General features: G+C 41.7%; 1 protein-coding gene across 17 annotated transcripts in view; it reads right to left on the minus strand.

Annotated features, from left to right (window-relative positions):
* Positions 1-16,641, minus strand: part of camk2b1 (calcium/calmodulin-dependent protein kinase (CaM kinase) II beta 1) — a 76,758-nt gene that overhangs the window by 25,833 nt on the left and 34,284 nt on the right. For 7 of the 17 annotated variants that reach the window (XM_069687790.1, XM_069687792.1, XM_069687789.1 and 4 more), the window contains exons 7-14: positions 14,577-14,679; positions 13,800-13,883; positions 13,526-13,620; positions 12,387-12,509; positions 12,078-12,161; positions 10,711-10,753; positions 7,592-7,687; positions 362-399 (exon numbers count right to left, since the gene is read on the minus strand). In XM_069687790.1, the coding sequence (XP_069543891.1) occupies positions 362-399; positions 7,592-7,687; positions 10,711-10,753; positions 12,078-12,161; positions 12,387-12,509; positions 13,526-13,620; positions 13,800-13,883; positions 14,577-14,679 (666 nt within the window). The remainder of the gene's footprint in view (positions 1-361; positions 400-7,591; positions 7,688-10,710; positions 10,754-12,077; positions 12,162-12,386; positions 12,510-13,525; positions 13,621-13,799; positions 13,884-14,576; positions 14,680-16,641) is intronic. The other 10 variants (XM_069687798.1, XM_069687794.1, XM_069687803.1 and 7 more) reach the window with 3 other exon arrangements.

Raw genomic sequence — 16,641 nt, forward strand, 5'->3', positions numbered from 1 at the left:
CTTCAAGAAAGATTTACAAATCTTCTCTGACAATATCTTTACTTCACACTCCCCAAATGGTGCGCCACGCTAACCAGAAAACTCCAGCAGCCCTTATTCAGATGCACATAATCTGAAAACACAACCACAATTTCCACATGCATCCAGTGAGATTATGACACATACAACATGGGACACTAAATTCAAGAGAAACAACTACAAAGAAAAGATAACTTGAGTGAGATTAGCAGATCAGGAGAGGAAAATAACAGAGCAGAAGAATCAGCAAAGAGGAAGAAGAGGAAGAGTGTAGCCGGAGCAAGGAGCAGTGAAGAAGAGACATGGGTGGAGAAGTGTGAGGAATCCAACCGATGACCCTTACCTTGACATCTGCTTTTTTGTTGAGCAAAGTCTTGGCTGCTGCAATGACAAACACAGTGAAAAACAACCAGTTAAAGGTTCAGCTGAGCAGCAATGACTCTCCGTTTTTCTCTCACTCGCTGCGACATCTTTAACCTACATCGAAGCCTTCTGAGATTACTTTCTTTTGACTTTGTGAAGTCATGTTCTTTATTGACCTCTGTAGGAAGGCTGTCTTTTCTTGTAAAGTAATGCTAAGCTAAGGTAGCCTTAGGCTGAAAGAGAAAAGGCACCTCAGCACTGACACTATTATACAATTGCAGCAAAGTGACTCTTTGAGCGAGGCGACCCCGCCACCTCCAGGAAACACACGATTTGAGGTATCCGTCCTGCACGACTAACCGATTCAACACTAGTCATACCTCACCTTGATCTTTTGTCCTCCCGTAACAGGATGGAGTTCCAATGAGGCTGTTTTTTTATTGGCAAAATTGGATTTATTTGAGCTCGTGAGGGTTTATTCAGTTGCTTGAACAGAAAGTTTTATCTAACTGAGTTGGCAGGTTGGAAGACCAAAAAAACATCCCAAATCCCTAGCTCTATTAGACAGACGCATTAGGATAATATCTCCATGGTGTTCAATGCTAACGGCTGAAGCTAGTTTGTCAGGTGGACCAGGAATTATTCCTGCAATGCGTCCAAACCCAATGTACCAATGGCCACGTTGGTTTCCCGAGTCTGTCTGGAGAAAAGCTACACAGCTTTTAGTTGCTTTAGGGTATAACCCGATGATTCATCTTTCTACAACACCAAGACGTTGTTGTCAGTGAAATAAACATGTACTCTGATTTATTGTTTCACATGAATTTTTAAACAAAAGTCCCCCGCTGGCCGAGAGGAAGCTGAAGCAAAGATGGCCGCCATGTGAGGAAGCCGTCTAAACCCAACAATAAGCCCTGATTTAAAGAACTCTGTGGAGGTCTTAAGGAGGATTAGTCTTCAGTCTGCTCTCTAATGAAGGGTAATGAGGGATGGGAGGGGGGGGGGGTAGGACGGTAGGAGAGGAAGAATGATACTGTAGAGAGTCCTCTGATGAGCATAATACCCATAATCCCTTACAACAGTGGGAACTGTCAACAGGAGACAGTCCGCAGGGCTTTTTACCGTGACTGTACTGCTAAAGCACGAACAGCAAGGTGGTCTGATTGTATTAGAAAGATACATGTTCACCCAGAGGGGCCCGGTGGAGGCTGTGGGTGTGTCTGCGGGGATGTAGACAGAGGATTAACACTAACAAGACACCAGATGTTGATGAGATTGGATGTGTAAAAGAGACTCGCATACTTGTTGGTATTTACGACTGGAACCGTCAACACAAGCATACAAGAAATGTCTTCAGGCAAACACAAAGAGTTACGTTTCCTATTTTGGATGATTATCTGTTGGACTATTGCGCACAGTTAGAAACATGATTTTGTGTCCCTGTGACTCTGAAAACCTTTTTATGCATTCAAGGGAAACGTCAGCATTTTTGAACCTGGATCATAAATATTCATGACTTTGGGTCTACGTGATTAAGGATAGTTTATGTGTGAGAGTGCTTCAGCCTGCAGCCGCCAAACAAGCTGCAAGGTACTTTGGGGCATTTGTGCCCCGTCGATTTCCGTCTCCTTAAAGTGTTTGTTTTTGCCACTGACAGTCTCAGATAGATAATATACTTGTGTGACAATATTGCAGAAAGGATCCATAAGACAAAACAGGTATACTACGGAGTAACTTCAGCTAATTACATGACCTCCACTCTGTCTGCAGCAGCTCCCTCCAATCTTGGAACAGCTTTCTTTGGTTAATGTGCTTTGGTTTGGGAATTATTCTCTTCTTTGGCTTGCAGTAGTCATCTCGGTGAAAATGATCACGGCACAGCGTTAGCATCCGTTTGTAGCACGAACAGCTACAAATGCTAACCCTATCCAACAAAGATCGTCTATGAAAGGTGCGTGAAGTGTTGTGTGACATCGTGTGAGGGATTGTTGTCGAGACGATTATGATGAGAATCTGAGACCGTCAGATAAAAACAAGCGCTTTCAACGGATGTATAATGACAAAGCCCCGATACCTGAAAGTATTACGTTGCAGCCCGTTTTGCGTCTGCTGGGTGAAGCTCTTGCTCTCAATGCTGAACCAATTTCAAAAGTTATTCTCCCCAATATTTTGGCACTTTTTTGCGCCAACATGATGGCACAGGTTGAAAAATGCCAGAAATAGTTAGTATATTTTCTTTATATACTAGAGAATAAATCATTTCTCACATTGATAGCCTCATACTGTTTACTGATGACATTGCCTTTGCAAGTAAGTACAGGACACCATTTTGTTTTCTGGCTTATGTAATCTTTGCATCATTGACAAGGAGGGCAACTCTTTATGGTTTCCTGAGAATTAAAAAGAGGTTAAAAAGAATGAAAACAACCTTAAGTAATGGTGTTCACTGGACAGATGTGTCATGCATTTCAAGATTTCTTAAAATGATTTATATGTAAACATTAGTATTGATATCACTGTTTAACATCAACGATAAACAAAAATAGTTTTTTCATTTCAAGTTATCTGAAGACATCCTATCTGAGAAGATCTCTACAACTGAAGATCAATTATTTGTTATATTATGTTGTGGCTACATGATTGTGAATATTCGAGCAAAGTTCATATAGGAAAGGTTGGTGCCTTCCACCCGCGGTGAGTGCGGTTTCAAGTCTAATCACATGCAATCACATCAGTATCCAGCCACGTTACATAAAACACTATTTCTGGCAGTCTGGGATTTTTTTTCTTCTTCTTCTTTCCCTCTGCCTCTGTTCTTCCTTTCATTCTTCCTCTCCCTCTCTCCTCTCTCTCTGAACATCTAGTTCCAGTTGCATTTTCTCACTTCCATTTCCAAACATGCTCCAAGTCAGCTACACTGGATTTTCAACAGAAGCTTGAATTACATGAGAATTTCCACTGGGCAGCGATTTCTTAAAGGGAACAGAGGTCCAATCAGAATAATAAGGCCACTTCAAAGTCCAGTAAAGGCCAAATTCAAACCACATCCTTCTAAGAGCACATATATATATATATGTGAGATAGTGATCAACAGTAAAGGGAAGATACATCACATTTTGTCTTTCTCGCTCTTTTTTTCTTGCTACTTTTTTTACTTTCCTGCCTCAGTTATACACTAGTTCATGCTTGGAGTGAGGTTTGCATATTCAGCAGTTAAGTAAGGAGCAATGGCGAGTACTAAATAATCACTATATAATCCGGAGGGATGTGAGAGTGGCATGGACGTGCAAGGTTTATTGTTGTGCTGTTCTTCCTCAGTGTCGTTCCAAAGGCTGGTTGTTACTGAGGAGAAGAAACGGGGTCAGAATCGTGTCAAGTTCATTCCCTCATGTTCTCTGATGGTTTGGCAGAGGAGGAGAGTATACAAGAGCAGAGAGGGAGAGTAAGCAGAAGATCAGTGAACGTGATAAGGGTATTTCACTGTGCTTTCCAGACAACGTTACTCTGTCAACGACACAAAAAACAAACCCTGAACTGAAGGTTGCTAAAAAAAAAAAGAATGAAAAAGGCTTTAAATTCCAGGCGTGATGTTGAAATCTCTGTGGCAACCTGAAAAATCAAAAGGTAGCTTAGTTCAATCTGAAGGTGTGGAAGCAAGGGGCGCTCCTTACCTCGCCACAAAATACACATGAAGCAAGAAGAGAGGAGGAAGAGATTAAAACAAAAAGTATCACTGCTAAATTCCCACTAAAAAACACACAAGATGCACCACTGCAAGGACAAAGCAAGGGTGGGCATGATTCACATGAAGAGTCAGTGGACATGAGCTGGTGGAGGGAGACACTCAGGCGCAAGTGAGCCTCGATAACCTGCTCACGTCATGGCGGAGGCCAGGGCACACATATGAGGGTAAGGTGAGTTCTAGTAGAGGCCGCTTTTATTCTTATGTATGAATATACAGAACAAGGCCTCGAGTAAGCCAGTGAGGCAGAGTGAGGCTGATATGTGGAGGCAACCCACTGTAAATATTTGATTGGAGCCTAGTGGAGGCTGAGGGACACAGAGAGGACTGTGGAGTCCCAGTAGGCCACAGAAACAAGGACACAGCCACTACTTCTGCCGCCTTAGCTCAATGCTACACTGTCATCTGAGGGTCTTTGCTGTTCAGACCTGTGGTTCATCTCTATGGTGTTGAAAATACTCCAAATTACTTAAAAACAAAACTGTCCAATGGCTCAAAAGAACAAAACAAAAACATTTGTGACCCATCGGTCTCTGAAGGAAAACTTTAAATTTACATTTCAGTTTAACAGCCGTAACATCTTTTAAATAAAGGATGAAGTAGGCAGTGGCTGAGTGAACAGCTGCTAAAGGCAAGTAAATATTGGATTTGCATTTGTCAGGGAGGGGAGGAAAAAAAGACTCTAAGTGGCTGCTTACGTTGCTCTGTATCAGCTCTACGTGTAAATAGACGACTGTGACAACGAATAAGGTCGACCGTTAAGATTTGAAACAGCCGCACGTCAGTGTTTCTGCAATTTTTTTGTCTAAAAGTGTGTTTAGACAGAAAGGGACGCACATTTTCGTGCTGCATCATTTGTGCAGGCCAAAGTACAAGCTGTATCTCTAATAACTGAAAGCTGCAGACAGCAACAGATGCACTGACTGAACTCAGATCAGACTCAGCAGAAACACATTGATATTTCTATCCACTCTTTTATTCTTCTTCTTGCCTCAGTACACTGCTTGTCCTAAATGCAGAAGGTTTCAACTTGCACAGGAACTTTTTCTTTTTTATTTGTTGTCACGTTTCCACTGACTTTGTCCAAAGTTGTGCAGTCTCCAAAAATTGCCTCCCATTCTGTGTGAACACGGTAAAACAATCTGCAGAGTTTATAATTAAAATCAGCCGATGTCTGACGCATTTTCAAATTGAGAGCTGCAGTTTGTGGACTACATGAGAGCAACAGCTCAGCTCACAGCACAGTCAGTCAGCACCAATGGGGGAGATATAATCCTCAAAATAGTGAAGCAACAGCTTCAGAGGTTTTTTCACTTCATGAGAATGAGCCCAGCTTTGCATCATTTGCAGTGTTCATCATGCACCAAAAGTCTCTCGTGCTGCAGCGCATGCACCAGTCCAGTGCCCCATGCAGCATTCACCGACAGCTCTCAGGCAGTCCCATCCTTAAAGTTACAGGGGTGAACGTTCCAGTGTCATTGTGAGACAGAGAAAAGAAGAGAGAGGGAAAGAGAGAGGGAAAGAGGAGTGAAGGGGAAAGTTAGATATGAAATTATGATAGAAACAGGGGGAGTGAATTCATGTAACTTTGTCTCATTCAGTTTTCTATTCTGAAACAAAAATCGGACAACTCTGTCTGTGTAAACCAGAAGGTCGTGGAACACAGAGATGTTATTATGATGACCACAGGGGAAGAAGTCCCAGAACACATCAGAAAATCTAACATGCCTGGAGCACATTGACAAACACCTATAGTAGCTGTTAAACTACACAAATAAGGTAATATTTATTCATGTTTATATTATTTTATTCATTTTATATTATTTTATTCATTTTTAATAATCAGAACATCCCTCAAAATGAGCTGGGAAGGCGTGAAAAAAACCCAGCTGTTTAGTGCTAGCAGCTCGTTGACTGTCCCTCCACTTCCCTGTCATTTTATTCTGTCTGTAGATTGCTACGATGGGGGGCACATCAAAAAAAGTTATTTTTACAACCACAGAAATGGTAACAAACCGAACTAAATGATGTGTTCTGTCTATCAGTACTATCACCTCCACACGACAAGCAGCACTGTCCACGGTTCTGAAAAACAAACCTTACGGTACTCATCAAAAGTTGATCTGACGACATACAGTCCATTACTGAATATTTGGATGAAAATATACACTGGCTATTGATAAAATGTTGCTAACAGTAGTCTAGTCATGCGATTTGTAGGCAGACCTGTAATCTTACTTGAGGGTCAATATCAAGAAAAAGGAAACTTTCACATGACAGAACAGCATTTTTAGCTTTTTTTTTCTATAGATTCTATTTTGTGATTAAAAAAAAATATTTGACACATTTTAGTTTTTTAAAATAATTAACAAATCCATTGTGAAAAAAGCCACATTTTTCATTTTCTGATTTTTGTTTCAGTATAGGCAATAAATTGAGACGAATGTACACGGATTAGTGATGCTGGTGAAATAGAAGAAGAGTATTGGGTGACATGAGAGACAACGATGGCCAGAGAAGTAGAATAAATGTCAGAATGTAAGAGAATGGGATGAAACTGTGTGGTGATAGAGGTAACACAACTGAAATGGGTGGAAAAGAGTGAGGAGGAAAAAAAGAGAAACAGAGGGACAGGACAGCAGTTTGACTGGATGAAGGCCATGCTGTGTGGCTGTGTCTGGAGAAGGACTGGATGAACATGGGGCTGTGGCTGACAGAGCAGCGATGGGCGCTGAAGCCACCCTATCAGATCTCAGATCAGGAGGTGACAAGATGTGCTGACATGGAAAATGACAGAAGTAACTGGATTTCCATCCTTAATATCCTTCACAAATTAGAAGACTTCGACAAATACTGTGCAAATGGAAACTGAAATAATCAAGCGTCTCTATTATTCCAAAACTGTATTTCTGATTTGTTTTGCTTAATACAAGACATTTATGAAAAACTGCAATAGAGATAAACTTGTCATATGAACAGTATGGCTTCCTCTAGTTGGTAAAATACATTTTATGATAATTTCCTTGAAAAGCCATAAGTAGTACTTATTGTGTTTTCAGTTGCAAGAACGAATACTTTTCTTTGATAAAAACAGCCGTTTTCTTACTAACTTTACACTGAAACGACTGCTGTCTTTACTTACGTTTGTAACAATAAGAATCTTTACTTGCATCAAGAGAGGGTGAAAAAACACCATATGTATGTTTTCTTGTTTTAGTTTATGTCAAAAGGTTGTATGAAACATGCTAATCAGATGGAAATATAGCTAATGCTGCAGCTGATGGGTTGATGGGAGATGTAACAACGTGGTCAGCCGTCATGCTCTGGACTCCCATGCTCAGGAAGGAGGTAGAAGAGAGAAATGAGAGAGGGGAAACAGAAGAAGAGGAAGTTAGAAGAGTGCAGGAGAGGTGTGGAGGAGGGGCAGGGTGAGAGGGGTGGCATGCCCTGGTTGAGCCACCATGCTACCTTGTTCCACCAGCCCTGCGGTGGTGCCGGCGGCTGCAGCCACCGCTGCTGCGGCCGCAGTGACAGAGGCTGGAGCGGTGGTCTGCCTGCTGCCCACTGTTAAAGAGTACCCATCACAAATGAAGAAAGACAGTTACAACGCAAGGAGGAGAGGACGGGGGAGAAAGAGGTGAGCGAGGAAGATGGAGTGACATTTAGAGAGAAGGGTAAAAGAAGAGGAGGTGACGGGCAGGTGAGTCACACACAGCAGGAGGTCGGTGGGTGGGGGAAAAGAGGGGGGGGGAAAGGTGAGACAAACAGGGCTAATTAGTGTAAAGAGGGGGGTTAATTCATATATATATATATATATATATATATATATATATATATATATATACAGGCCAATGACATTATGTGGCACAAATCCTGTCACAAACTCTGACATCGGAGAAAAATGTCAGGGAGAGACACAAACCTTCATTTTCACCTGAGACTCTTTAGTGCTTTTCCATTTGTCTCTATGTGCACCTGAAAAAGCTTCCGTGTTAGGATGATGATGATGATGATGATGATGATGATGATGGTCGGGATGTTGCAGAATTTAGCACGTTAGTAAGTGTTAGATTCGTGCTGCTCAACAGTCAGTTTAGAGCAGGCACTTAAATACAGTGTAATCAGTGGATACACGACTCTGCGCTGTAGAAATCAGTAGTGGTGCATCCTTCAAACCTGCATCTCATCCTTCAAACTTTCTACAGTATGACTACAACAAGACATTACATGAACATGTGGCGAGAAATAGAACCGCCTCTGTGTGAGCACAGGATCACTGATACACTAATCTGTGGAATACATGATTCATAACACAATTTATGTTGAGAGTATAGTAACCCGTTGCATAAAGCCTTTGGCGTTGATGTAATGCGCCGCAGCTTTCTTCCACTGAAGGCCCGTCTTCTATTTTTTACTTATTGAGTTCTCACTCTCTCTCTGACTCATTCATCCGATGACCTCACACTTATTATGGAGTACTGCTTCCTAACAAGAGGAAGAAGAGCGAGAAAAGGGTGTTTGAGAGTGGTGACACAGCCAGGCCACACACACCTGGGTCTGTGTGTGTGTGTGTGTGTGTGTGTGTGTGTGTGTGTGTGTGTGTGTGTGTGTGTGTGTGTGTGTGTGTGTGTGTGTGTGTGTGTGTGTGTGTGTGTCACACGCGGGTTAAGGAGCTGAGCAGTGGTTTAGTGAACGTTTAGACCATTTCCCATTGCAAAGCTTATAGTGACCGAATGGCTGCTGTGAGTCATGTTCACGAAAGCAACATGCTTGCGCACACACACACACACACACACACACACACACACACACACACACACACACACACACACACACACACACACACACACACACACACACACACACACACACACACACACACACACACACAGATATAGATATATACACACACAGGCATACATCTATATATACAAAGTAACACATATATTGTAGATGAACACAGACTCAGAGGTTATAATATCCTTACATTTTTTTTTTTTTTACAATTATTAAGAAGCTGCTTTGAATTCTTCCGATAATATTACTCTTTGAAAATGTATCACACTCAAAGTTAAACGTCAGTCACTCGTATGACCGTTACAGGACGGACTTAAAAATTCGGACTCCTCGTGACACAGCAAATAAAAAAAACCATTCATCATTCTCGATGAGCTCTCATTTCACTGACACAACGGTGCTAAAAAAAAACTTCTGTACGTGAATCTGCTGAGTTCATTTTGTTGAGTTTTGGATCTCGCTGTCTACATAATAAATTAGAGAGCTAAAATAAAGAGGTATGATTCCCAACTAATGAAATTAATTTGTAAGTTGTTGAGGGAGGTGGGTGGGTACAGAAATCCTAACTTTTACACTGTCTTGCTTAGATTACAGCATACGTTTAAATGTTCAAGAAAGTCATCTATTACAGACGTAAACAAATACAGAGACGAGTACACAGACATGAACAAATTCACAGCTTGCGGATCAAACTCAGTGTTTCCCCACATTTAATTTGGCAGTTCAGCTCGGTGAAGAAGACACAGCCTTCAACGGCGACATTGTTTTGAGAATACTTGTACTTCAGGTTTGAATGGTTGTGAGAGTTGAACCAAATGTTCCTACAGTGAGGAAATAATCAGCTGTGGTCAGTTTAGACGGCGCCACATCAGATAAGAGCAGAGAAGAAACCTCTCGCTGTTCTGGAAGTAAAGGTACAAAGAACTGTTTGTTTTGATTAAAGGGAGAGCATGGATGTTTAGGGCCAAACAGGGGTCACAATTTCAAAATGTTATCTCGCCAGACTGAGCAGGGTTTTGAAATTCTGTAAAAATGTTAAAGAATCACAGAAATGTTGATTCAATTTGTTCATCAGCTGTTTTGCAAAGTACAGTCCTTTCTTCACATGGTTGCTGCCCTGTATTACATGGGTCTGAGTCTCATTACCATGGTAACAAAAACTAAACACATAAGACAAGATAAGGGAAACACTGAAGTTGCACTGAGATGAAATGAAAATGGGATTTTGCGTTTGAAAGCATGCTCTGTAAACTTTATACTAAAATTAAACTCTTTGGTCAACGGAGACAAACGGGTCTGTCACTGCATGTTTACTCTTATCTGTGTTTACAAGGCACGTGCCACCATTTTGGAAAAGAACATCAAAAGTCTCTTTGTGTCTATTTTTTTCCCCCAGAAAATAAATAAATAAATGCTGAATTTCTATCTGGCTTTAAAGTGATTCTCCTTCAGCTTCTGAGTGCAAAATTTTCATCTTCCGTGATCTTTAGAGGTTTGTAGTGGCACGGATCAGAGAGTCACGGCAGCTCCATCGGATAAGTCAGGTTTTAGGTGAAGTACCACTTCAGAGCCACGGTGAGTCCTCCAACATGGTGGCATGTTCCAAACAGACGTCCTCATTTTCAACAAGCATTTTAGCCCCCCTCTCTACTCAAGTGTTAGAGTAGGCATGCAGACAATAAAATCCCATATCTAGCATGTTCACATAAACTGAATAGAGACTGATGCTGGTTGACAGATATGGATGGCAGAAATACAGCAAAGGAGGATTCAGTCAAACAAACACTTACCAGAGAAATTTCGAGAAACCAGCATGGTAGTAAGAATTGCCCCCTGAGAAGGAAACAAAAAACAACTGTAGCCATTTAAAGCAGTGACAACATCCATATGGGCAGTCTGCCACTGACTGATGGTCCAGTCGTCATCAAGAGAAAATACACTTTTATTGTTTCATTGAAAGAAGACAACCAATGATGTTGACTGACAGACGATGTGCAGTGCAAACTGAGATTTCACCTGATGTTGGCCGATCAGTATCGACATATATGTATATGATTTGAAAACTTTTCTTTTTTACAGAAAATAATGCAGACAAAGATGATTAGGATAAATTAGAAATTGTTCTATTTCTTGTTCTATTTTTTTTTAAATACATATTTATGATTATTACATTCCCAATGAATTTAGTGGTTACTGTTTTCAGTGCACTGTTGGTTTTACACAACATACAAGTGTCAGTATATTTAAAGAATATTAAATAATACTATGATATCTGAAATTTTTACTCCCTAATGGTTTAAGTGCAAACTATGAGCAAAGACCTTTTATGAGCCTTTTGTATCTACAACAGAACCAAAGAGCCAAACCCAAAATAAACCGTTGTACAACTTACACAGAATAAACTTTACAGCAGGTACATTCCTGAACAACAGGTTGATTTTCTAACATTGTTTTCTATCAATTCTGCCAATAAAATAACATACTGTAGAACGTGTTACATACATTTACTAAATTATTGATACACTGTATGTGAGTTATCGGTGTTGTTTGATATGATTAATTTTTCCTTTCTCAGTTTTTTTGCTTTTGTTCTTTACCATGCAGCTGAATGTCTGACCTGACCTCGCCGGTGCCCGTTTGTTTTTAAATGTGAAAAGCCAGACACAATTGGTTGATGCTGATGGCATGTTAGTCGAATGGTGCAACATTTGCCTGCAGCCACCTGCGTTTCTGTTTCCAGCTTCCCATGTGCTGGTATTTGAGCCATGCCAAGAGTGGCCAAAAGCAGCAGGGTAACAATGTCATGCTGCAGTGGCTAAGCTGTTACATCCACACAAAATGTCAGCAATAAATCAGTGCAAATGGTAAAGTGTGCATACGGGATGACTTTGGATGGAAGTTTTTACTATCTTCTCACATAGTAGAATCTCTTATCCTTTAAATTAACATATACTTCAGTAGCTGATTACTGTACTGTATACCACAGTGACGTAAATCTTAAATCACAAATGTTAAAAAAACAAGCAAGGAATGTTGTGGCAAAGACATTCAAGAGTGAAGGTGAGGAGAGCAGTAGAAGGGACTGTTTCATTAGTTCATCAAAAGATTATTAGAGCAGAAGAGCAAGATGTGGGAGAGAGTGAGCGTGCAAACAGACCTTGAGTTTCCTCCTGGCATTGAATTTCTTCAGACACTCCACGGTCTCCTGTCTGTGCATCATAGAAGCCACTGTGGATCGTTGCTGGGAAGAGGAAGAAAAGAAAGAGGAGGAAGAGGAGAGCAGGGCAAATACAGGTTTAGGGACGAATAGACAGAAAAGACAAGAACAAAAATCTGTTAATTTAGGATTTCATGTTTGCTGTGATGCACCCACTTGAGTTTAGTTTTTTCTATGCGTACAACAGTGTAAAAATGATGTGAAAAATAATCTCCTCTGCTTGTGTTTCAGAAAGGAAGGGACACTTACGCAGACCCATGGGTGCTTGAGGGCCTCCTGAGCAGTGATTCTCTTGGCTGGGTTGATCGTCAGCATCTGGTTGATCAGGTTTTTGGCCTCTGGAGTGACTGTGTCCCACTCTGGGGAAGGGAACTGCAGACACAAACAAAACCAAATGTCTTCATGTTCACTGACAGTGTCACGAGTCTTTAGTCTGCAAGTTAAATGCAATAAACCAGGAGGCTTCAATTTATCTATTACAGTCTGTCTTCAAACAGTGACTTCACATGAAAGAAGCAATTCAACTGTCGAAACTTTTAAGATTCTGGACATCTGTGTTCATATTGGCCTTCAAAATTCACAGGACTAAAATCCACTTATTACAGTAGATATCAAGCATCAACATCAACGAAAAATGTACTTTGTGCATTTAGGCTATGCAACGTCTTCTTGTGCTGCGTTATTGAGGATCTTACAGCTTTCCACAATGTTGTCATGAGATTTAGATTTTCAAGATCAAAGCTCTGCTTTGGCTTTTCGTCATAATTATTATTTCAGTTAGTTTTTTTTGTTGACTTTCTTCTCCTTGAATGTCACCTCTAAGAGAAACGGGGAGATGAAACAACACGGTCGGATATGAACCAAGGATGTTATTAAAATGCCTTCAACATTTTAGCTGCTATGGCTCCCTGTGGGTGTGTTGTTTAACAATATGAAAAGGCCAGTCAGACCACAGCCTGCAGCAATTTGTTACGAAATACTCGACCCATCAGGTCCTGTTGTGTTTCGGCATAAACATTAAGGTCTGTTTCCTATGAGCCCAGAATCACTGGCAGAGAGACAGTCAGGCTCTCTCTCTCTGTGTCTCTCTCTCTCTCTCTCTCTCTCTCTCTCTCTCTCTCTCTCTCTCTCTCTCTCTCCATCTCTCTCTCTCCATCTCTCTCTCTCTCTCTCTCTCTCTCTCTCTCTCTCTCTCTCTCTCTCTCTCTCTGGCATGGAGTTCAATGTGATCTAAGGTGAGGCTCCCTCTCTTGGACCCCCTGAAATATGCATGACCTGACTGAGTTACGTAACCTCTGCCAAAAAGGAATGAGGGCAGTGGGAGGAGAGGGAGGGCATTTACAGCAGGAGAGGAGAAGTGATGGAGCAGGAGAGACGAGGAGACTCACATCATAAGCGCCAGCCTTGATCTGCTGGTACAGCTTGTGCTGGTCCTCGTCCCAGAAAGGAGGGTAACCCACCAGCAGGATGTAGAGGATCACCCCTGAGACACACACACAAGCACATATGGACGGACACACACACACACACAAACACAGAAAATGCTGAATGTGTTAGTAAATGTGCTTGAGTGAGTTTCTGGTTTTTGGTGTGTTATCATCTAGGAAATACCTTATGTGTGTTATGTGTGAGAATGAGTGTGTGTTTCTTTGTACAACTCACCGCAGGCCCAGATGTCCACAGGTTTGCCATATGCCTCCTTCCTCAATACCTCAGGGGACAGGTACCCCGGTGTGCCAGCAAATCCTGCAGTAAAAACCCACACACAATTGATTGACACGCTCAGGACAACAGAATGTGTAGCCGTGATCTGCGGATCAGCTTGTGTAAAAAGCAAGATAAGCTGCAGTAGGATATGACCTCCTGGTCAAACAGTGGGCTGAAATCTGGAGGGTTTAAAGTCAGCTGATTGTGAAGAGCCGGCAAATCTCTTGCTTGAGGAGTGTCACAGACTCCACCGGTACTTGTGTGTGTAGTAACCATCGAGGTGAGATGTGGGAACGTGTCCCAACAGCACTAATCTGGAGACTGACAGGTTCACTCCACTCACTGTTCTTTCCTTGAGAAGTACTCAAGATCTTTATGATCCCTGATTCAAAAACTGATGATCCCAAGAGGCAAAGGGATAAAGGGTGTAAATGCATGACAAATCTAAATCAGTCTTGGTTCACTATTTAGTAAGTGCAAAAACAAAAAAGGATCTTTCAATGACAAAGAAGTGGACTTTGTTGCTGAAATAGGATGCGGCTGTTGTGTCATCATGCAAGCCAGTAGAGCAGCAGCAGCACCAGTTAGGGTCAGGGTCCCGTTGGCGGGGCTGTCCACCCTCCCAAGACAACGGTTTCACAATTCCAGTTCTGATCTTAGCCATCCTTACTGTATCACTGTATTGACCGTGAAACACTGTGTGGAATTAACTCCTGCATCTGCTGTACCTACCAAACCAGGCCTGCTGATCTCCCTGCACCTCAATGGCCAGGCCAAAGTCGGCCAGCTTCACTGCAGCGTTCTTACACTTGCTAGCCAGGAGCAGGTTCTCTGGCTGAAGAGGAGGAGAGAAGAAGAGAAGGTCAGCAAACATTTTGAAATGAATGAAGGACAACATAGAAACTTTCCTAGTGGGGAAACAGCAGCAAGAGGTAGACAGCTATACATGCAAACGAGATTCATATAGGACAATCTAATTAAGTGTATTCAGGACACACAACACGTACATACAGACGTAGATGTTATTTGAATACCATGTGCGGACACATAAAAGCCGTACAAAAGTTAGTCCACATTTCAGCATTCAGTCTGCAGTGCTTTTTTGTACGAGCCTCATGTGGTGAGCGCTGGTCTATAGGCTCCATCGCTGTGGCCCAGATAATGCAGCCAGCCTCATTATTCTCTGTCAGAGGAGGGCTCTAATAATGGGCTGCTATCCCCACCGGCCCCTGCTCATTGTCACTTTCTCTCGCTACATCTCTCTCGATCTCACGTATCTGTAAAAGGAACTGGCAATCTTCAATGACAAATAAAGTGGTGGAAAATACTGGACTATAGTAAATCTGTCAAGGCCACTCATATAAGTCTTCCTGCCCTTCCAATTCAATATTGTAGTTGTTTCCTGAAATGCACAACAGTGAACAGTAGCGCACGTCCAAACTTTCAACATGGAGAGAATGAGGACACTATATTAAAGCTGCATTTCTGTCACTGCCTCGCTTACACTGCAGCAGCATGTCTTTGCATCCCTTACCTTCCTCTCTTTTTTTTCTGCCCTCTGCAAATTTTTTTAGAGGCAAAGAAATACTGTCTTTAAAGCACAGATACTTAAAAGTGTGCTTTTACAGCCTTTGAGCCCATAAGTAAAAATGAGCAGGAGAGAGCGACCGACTGAGCGAACCAGTAATCCCGAGGCTCTGTGCCTGCCGCGTGTCATCACATTCTCCCAGCTCTACCACTTGGTTAGGCTTTACTCTTTTGTAAACGGGGGATATTAGAACTTGCCAACACTGCAGCAGTACGATAATCCGTGAAAACGAATGTAGGCGGAATTTATGATCAAGCATCCGCTTCCATCAAAAAGGTACAAAAATGCATTGCAACACAACCTAGCCACACGTTCAGACATAACAGCAGCAATCGCCATCACTGTTTGACAAAAGCACACCTTCCTTTTCCAGCATTTCCGCACACACACACACACACACACTTAGACGTGTACACACAGCTGAGCACACTGATGACTAGCAACTGGTTTGGCTGAGGAGGGCAGAGAGGAACGATGCACAGATTGATAGAAAAAGCTGTATTTGAGAGCAGGGTAATGAGTGGGTGTTTCAAATGGAATAATTCCCAGCTTTCTCGCTTTCCTTTTCTTTCTTTGTCTGCAGGGGGTTAGGAAGTGATGTGGCATTCCTGACTTCAGAGAAAGTGGCAGAGATGTAGACCTCCCTTAAGAAGGCTCTCCGTTTTAAGCAGATTGCTGCAGTGTGGAAAGAGAAACTGGTCCCGATTCAATCTACCTTGACATAGATGGTGCTTGAAGAAATTAATCAGTAAGTGTCTACATTAAATTCAAGATAATGTTGGTAAAAATGTCTGACACTATTCCCAGTTAGACATACAATTATTTCTTTAACATGTTCAGATGAAAAACACATCATTTAAAAAGGACTATCTGATCAAAGAGTAAGTAAACGAGACTGTGTTATAGTCACATTTTTACTCTTTTTAATATGAATGAGGTGTTAAAGGTTGATACACAACCCTAATTAAAGTGTTGTGTTACGTTAACTGTTATATCAACTACCTCTCTGAAGTGGAAGTTTAATTACATCCATTACTTGTAAGAGAGATTGCCACTCAGATACACAAAATTTGAAAAGCACTTCATTTCTGAGATGACAAATCCCTACAGAGCATCTGCTACACAATCTGTACATTGAGCTTGTTCTTTTGGCACATATGAAACGGTTCACTGTGCTGTCATCTCATTGGCCATATCCCAATTCCTAAT

Source organism: Brachyistius frenatus, unplaced genomic scaffold (genome assembly GCF_029030835.1).
Source record: "Brachyistius frenatus isolate BFR_SWC_R1_liver_20210118 unplaced genomic scaffold, ASM2903083v1 Contig_491, whole genome shotgun sequence".
Taxonomy (NCBI): domain Eukaryota; kingdom Metazoa; phylum Chordata; class Actinopteri; family Embiotocidae; genus Brachyistius; species Brachyistius frenatus.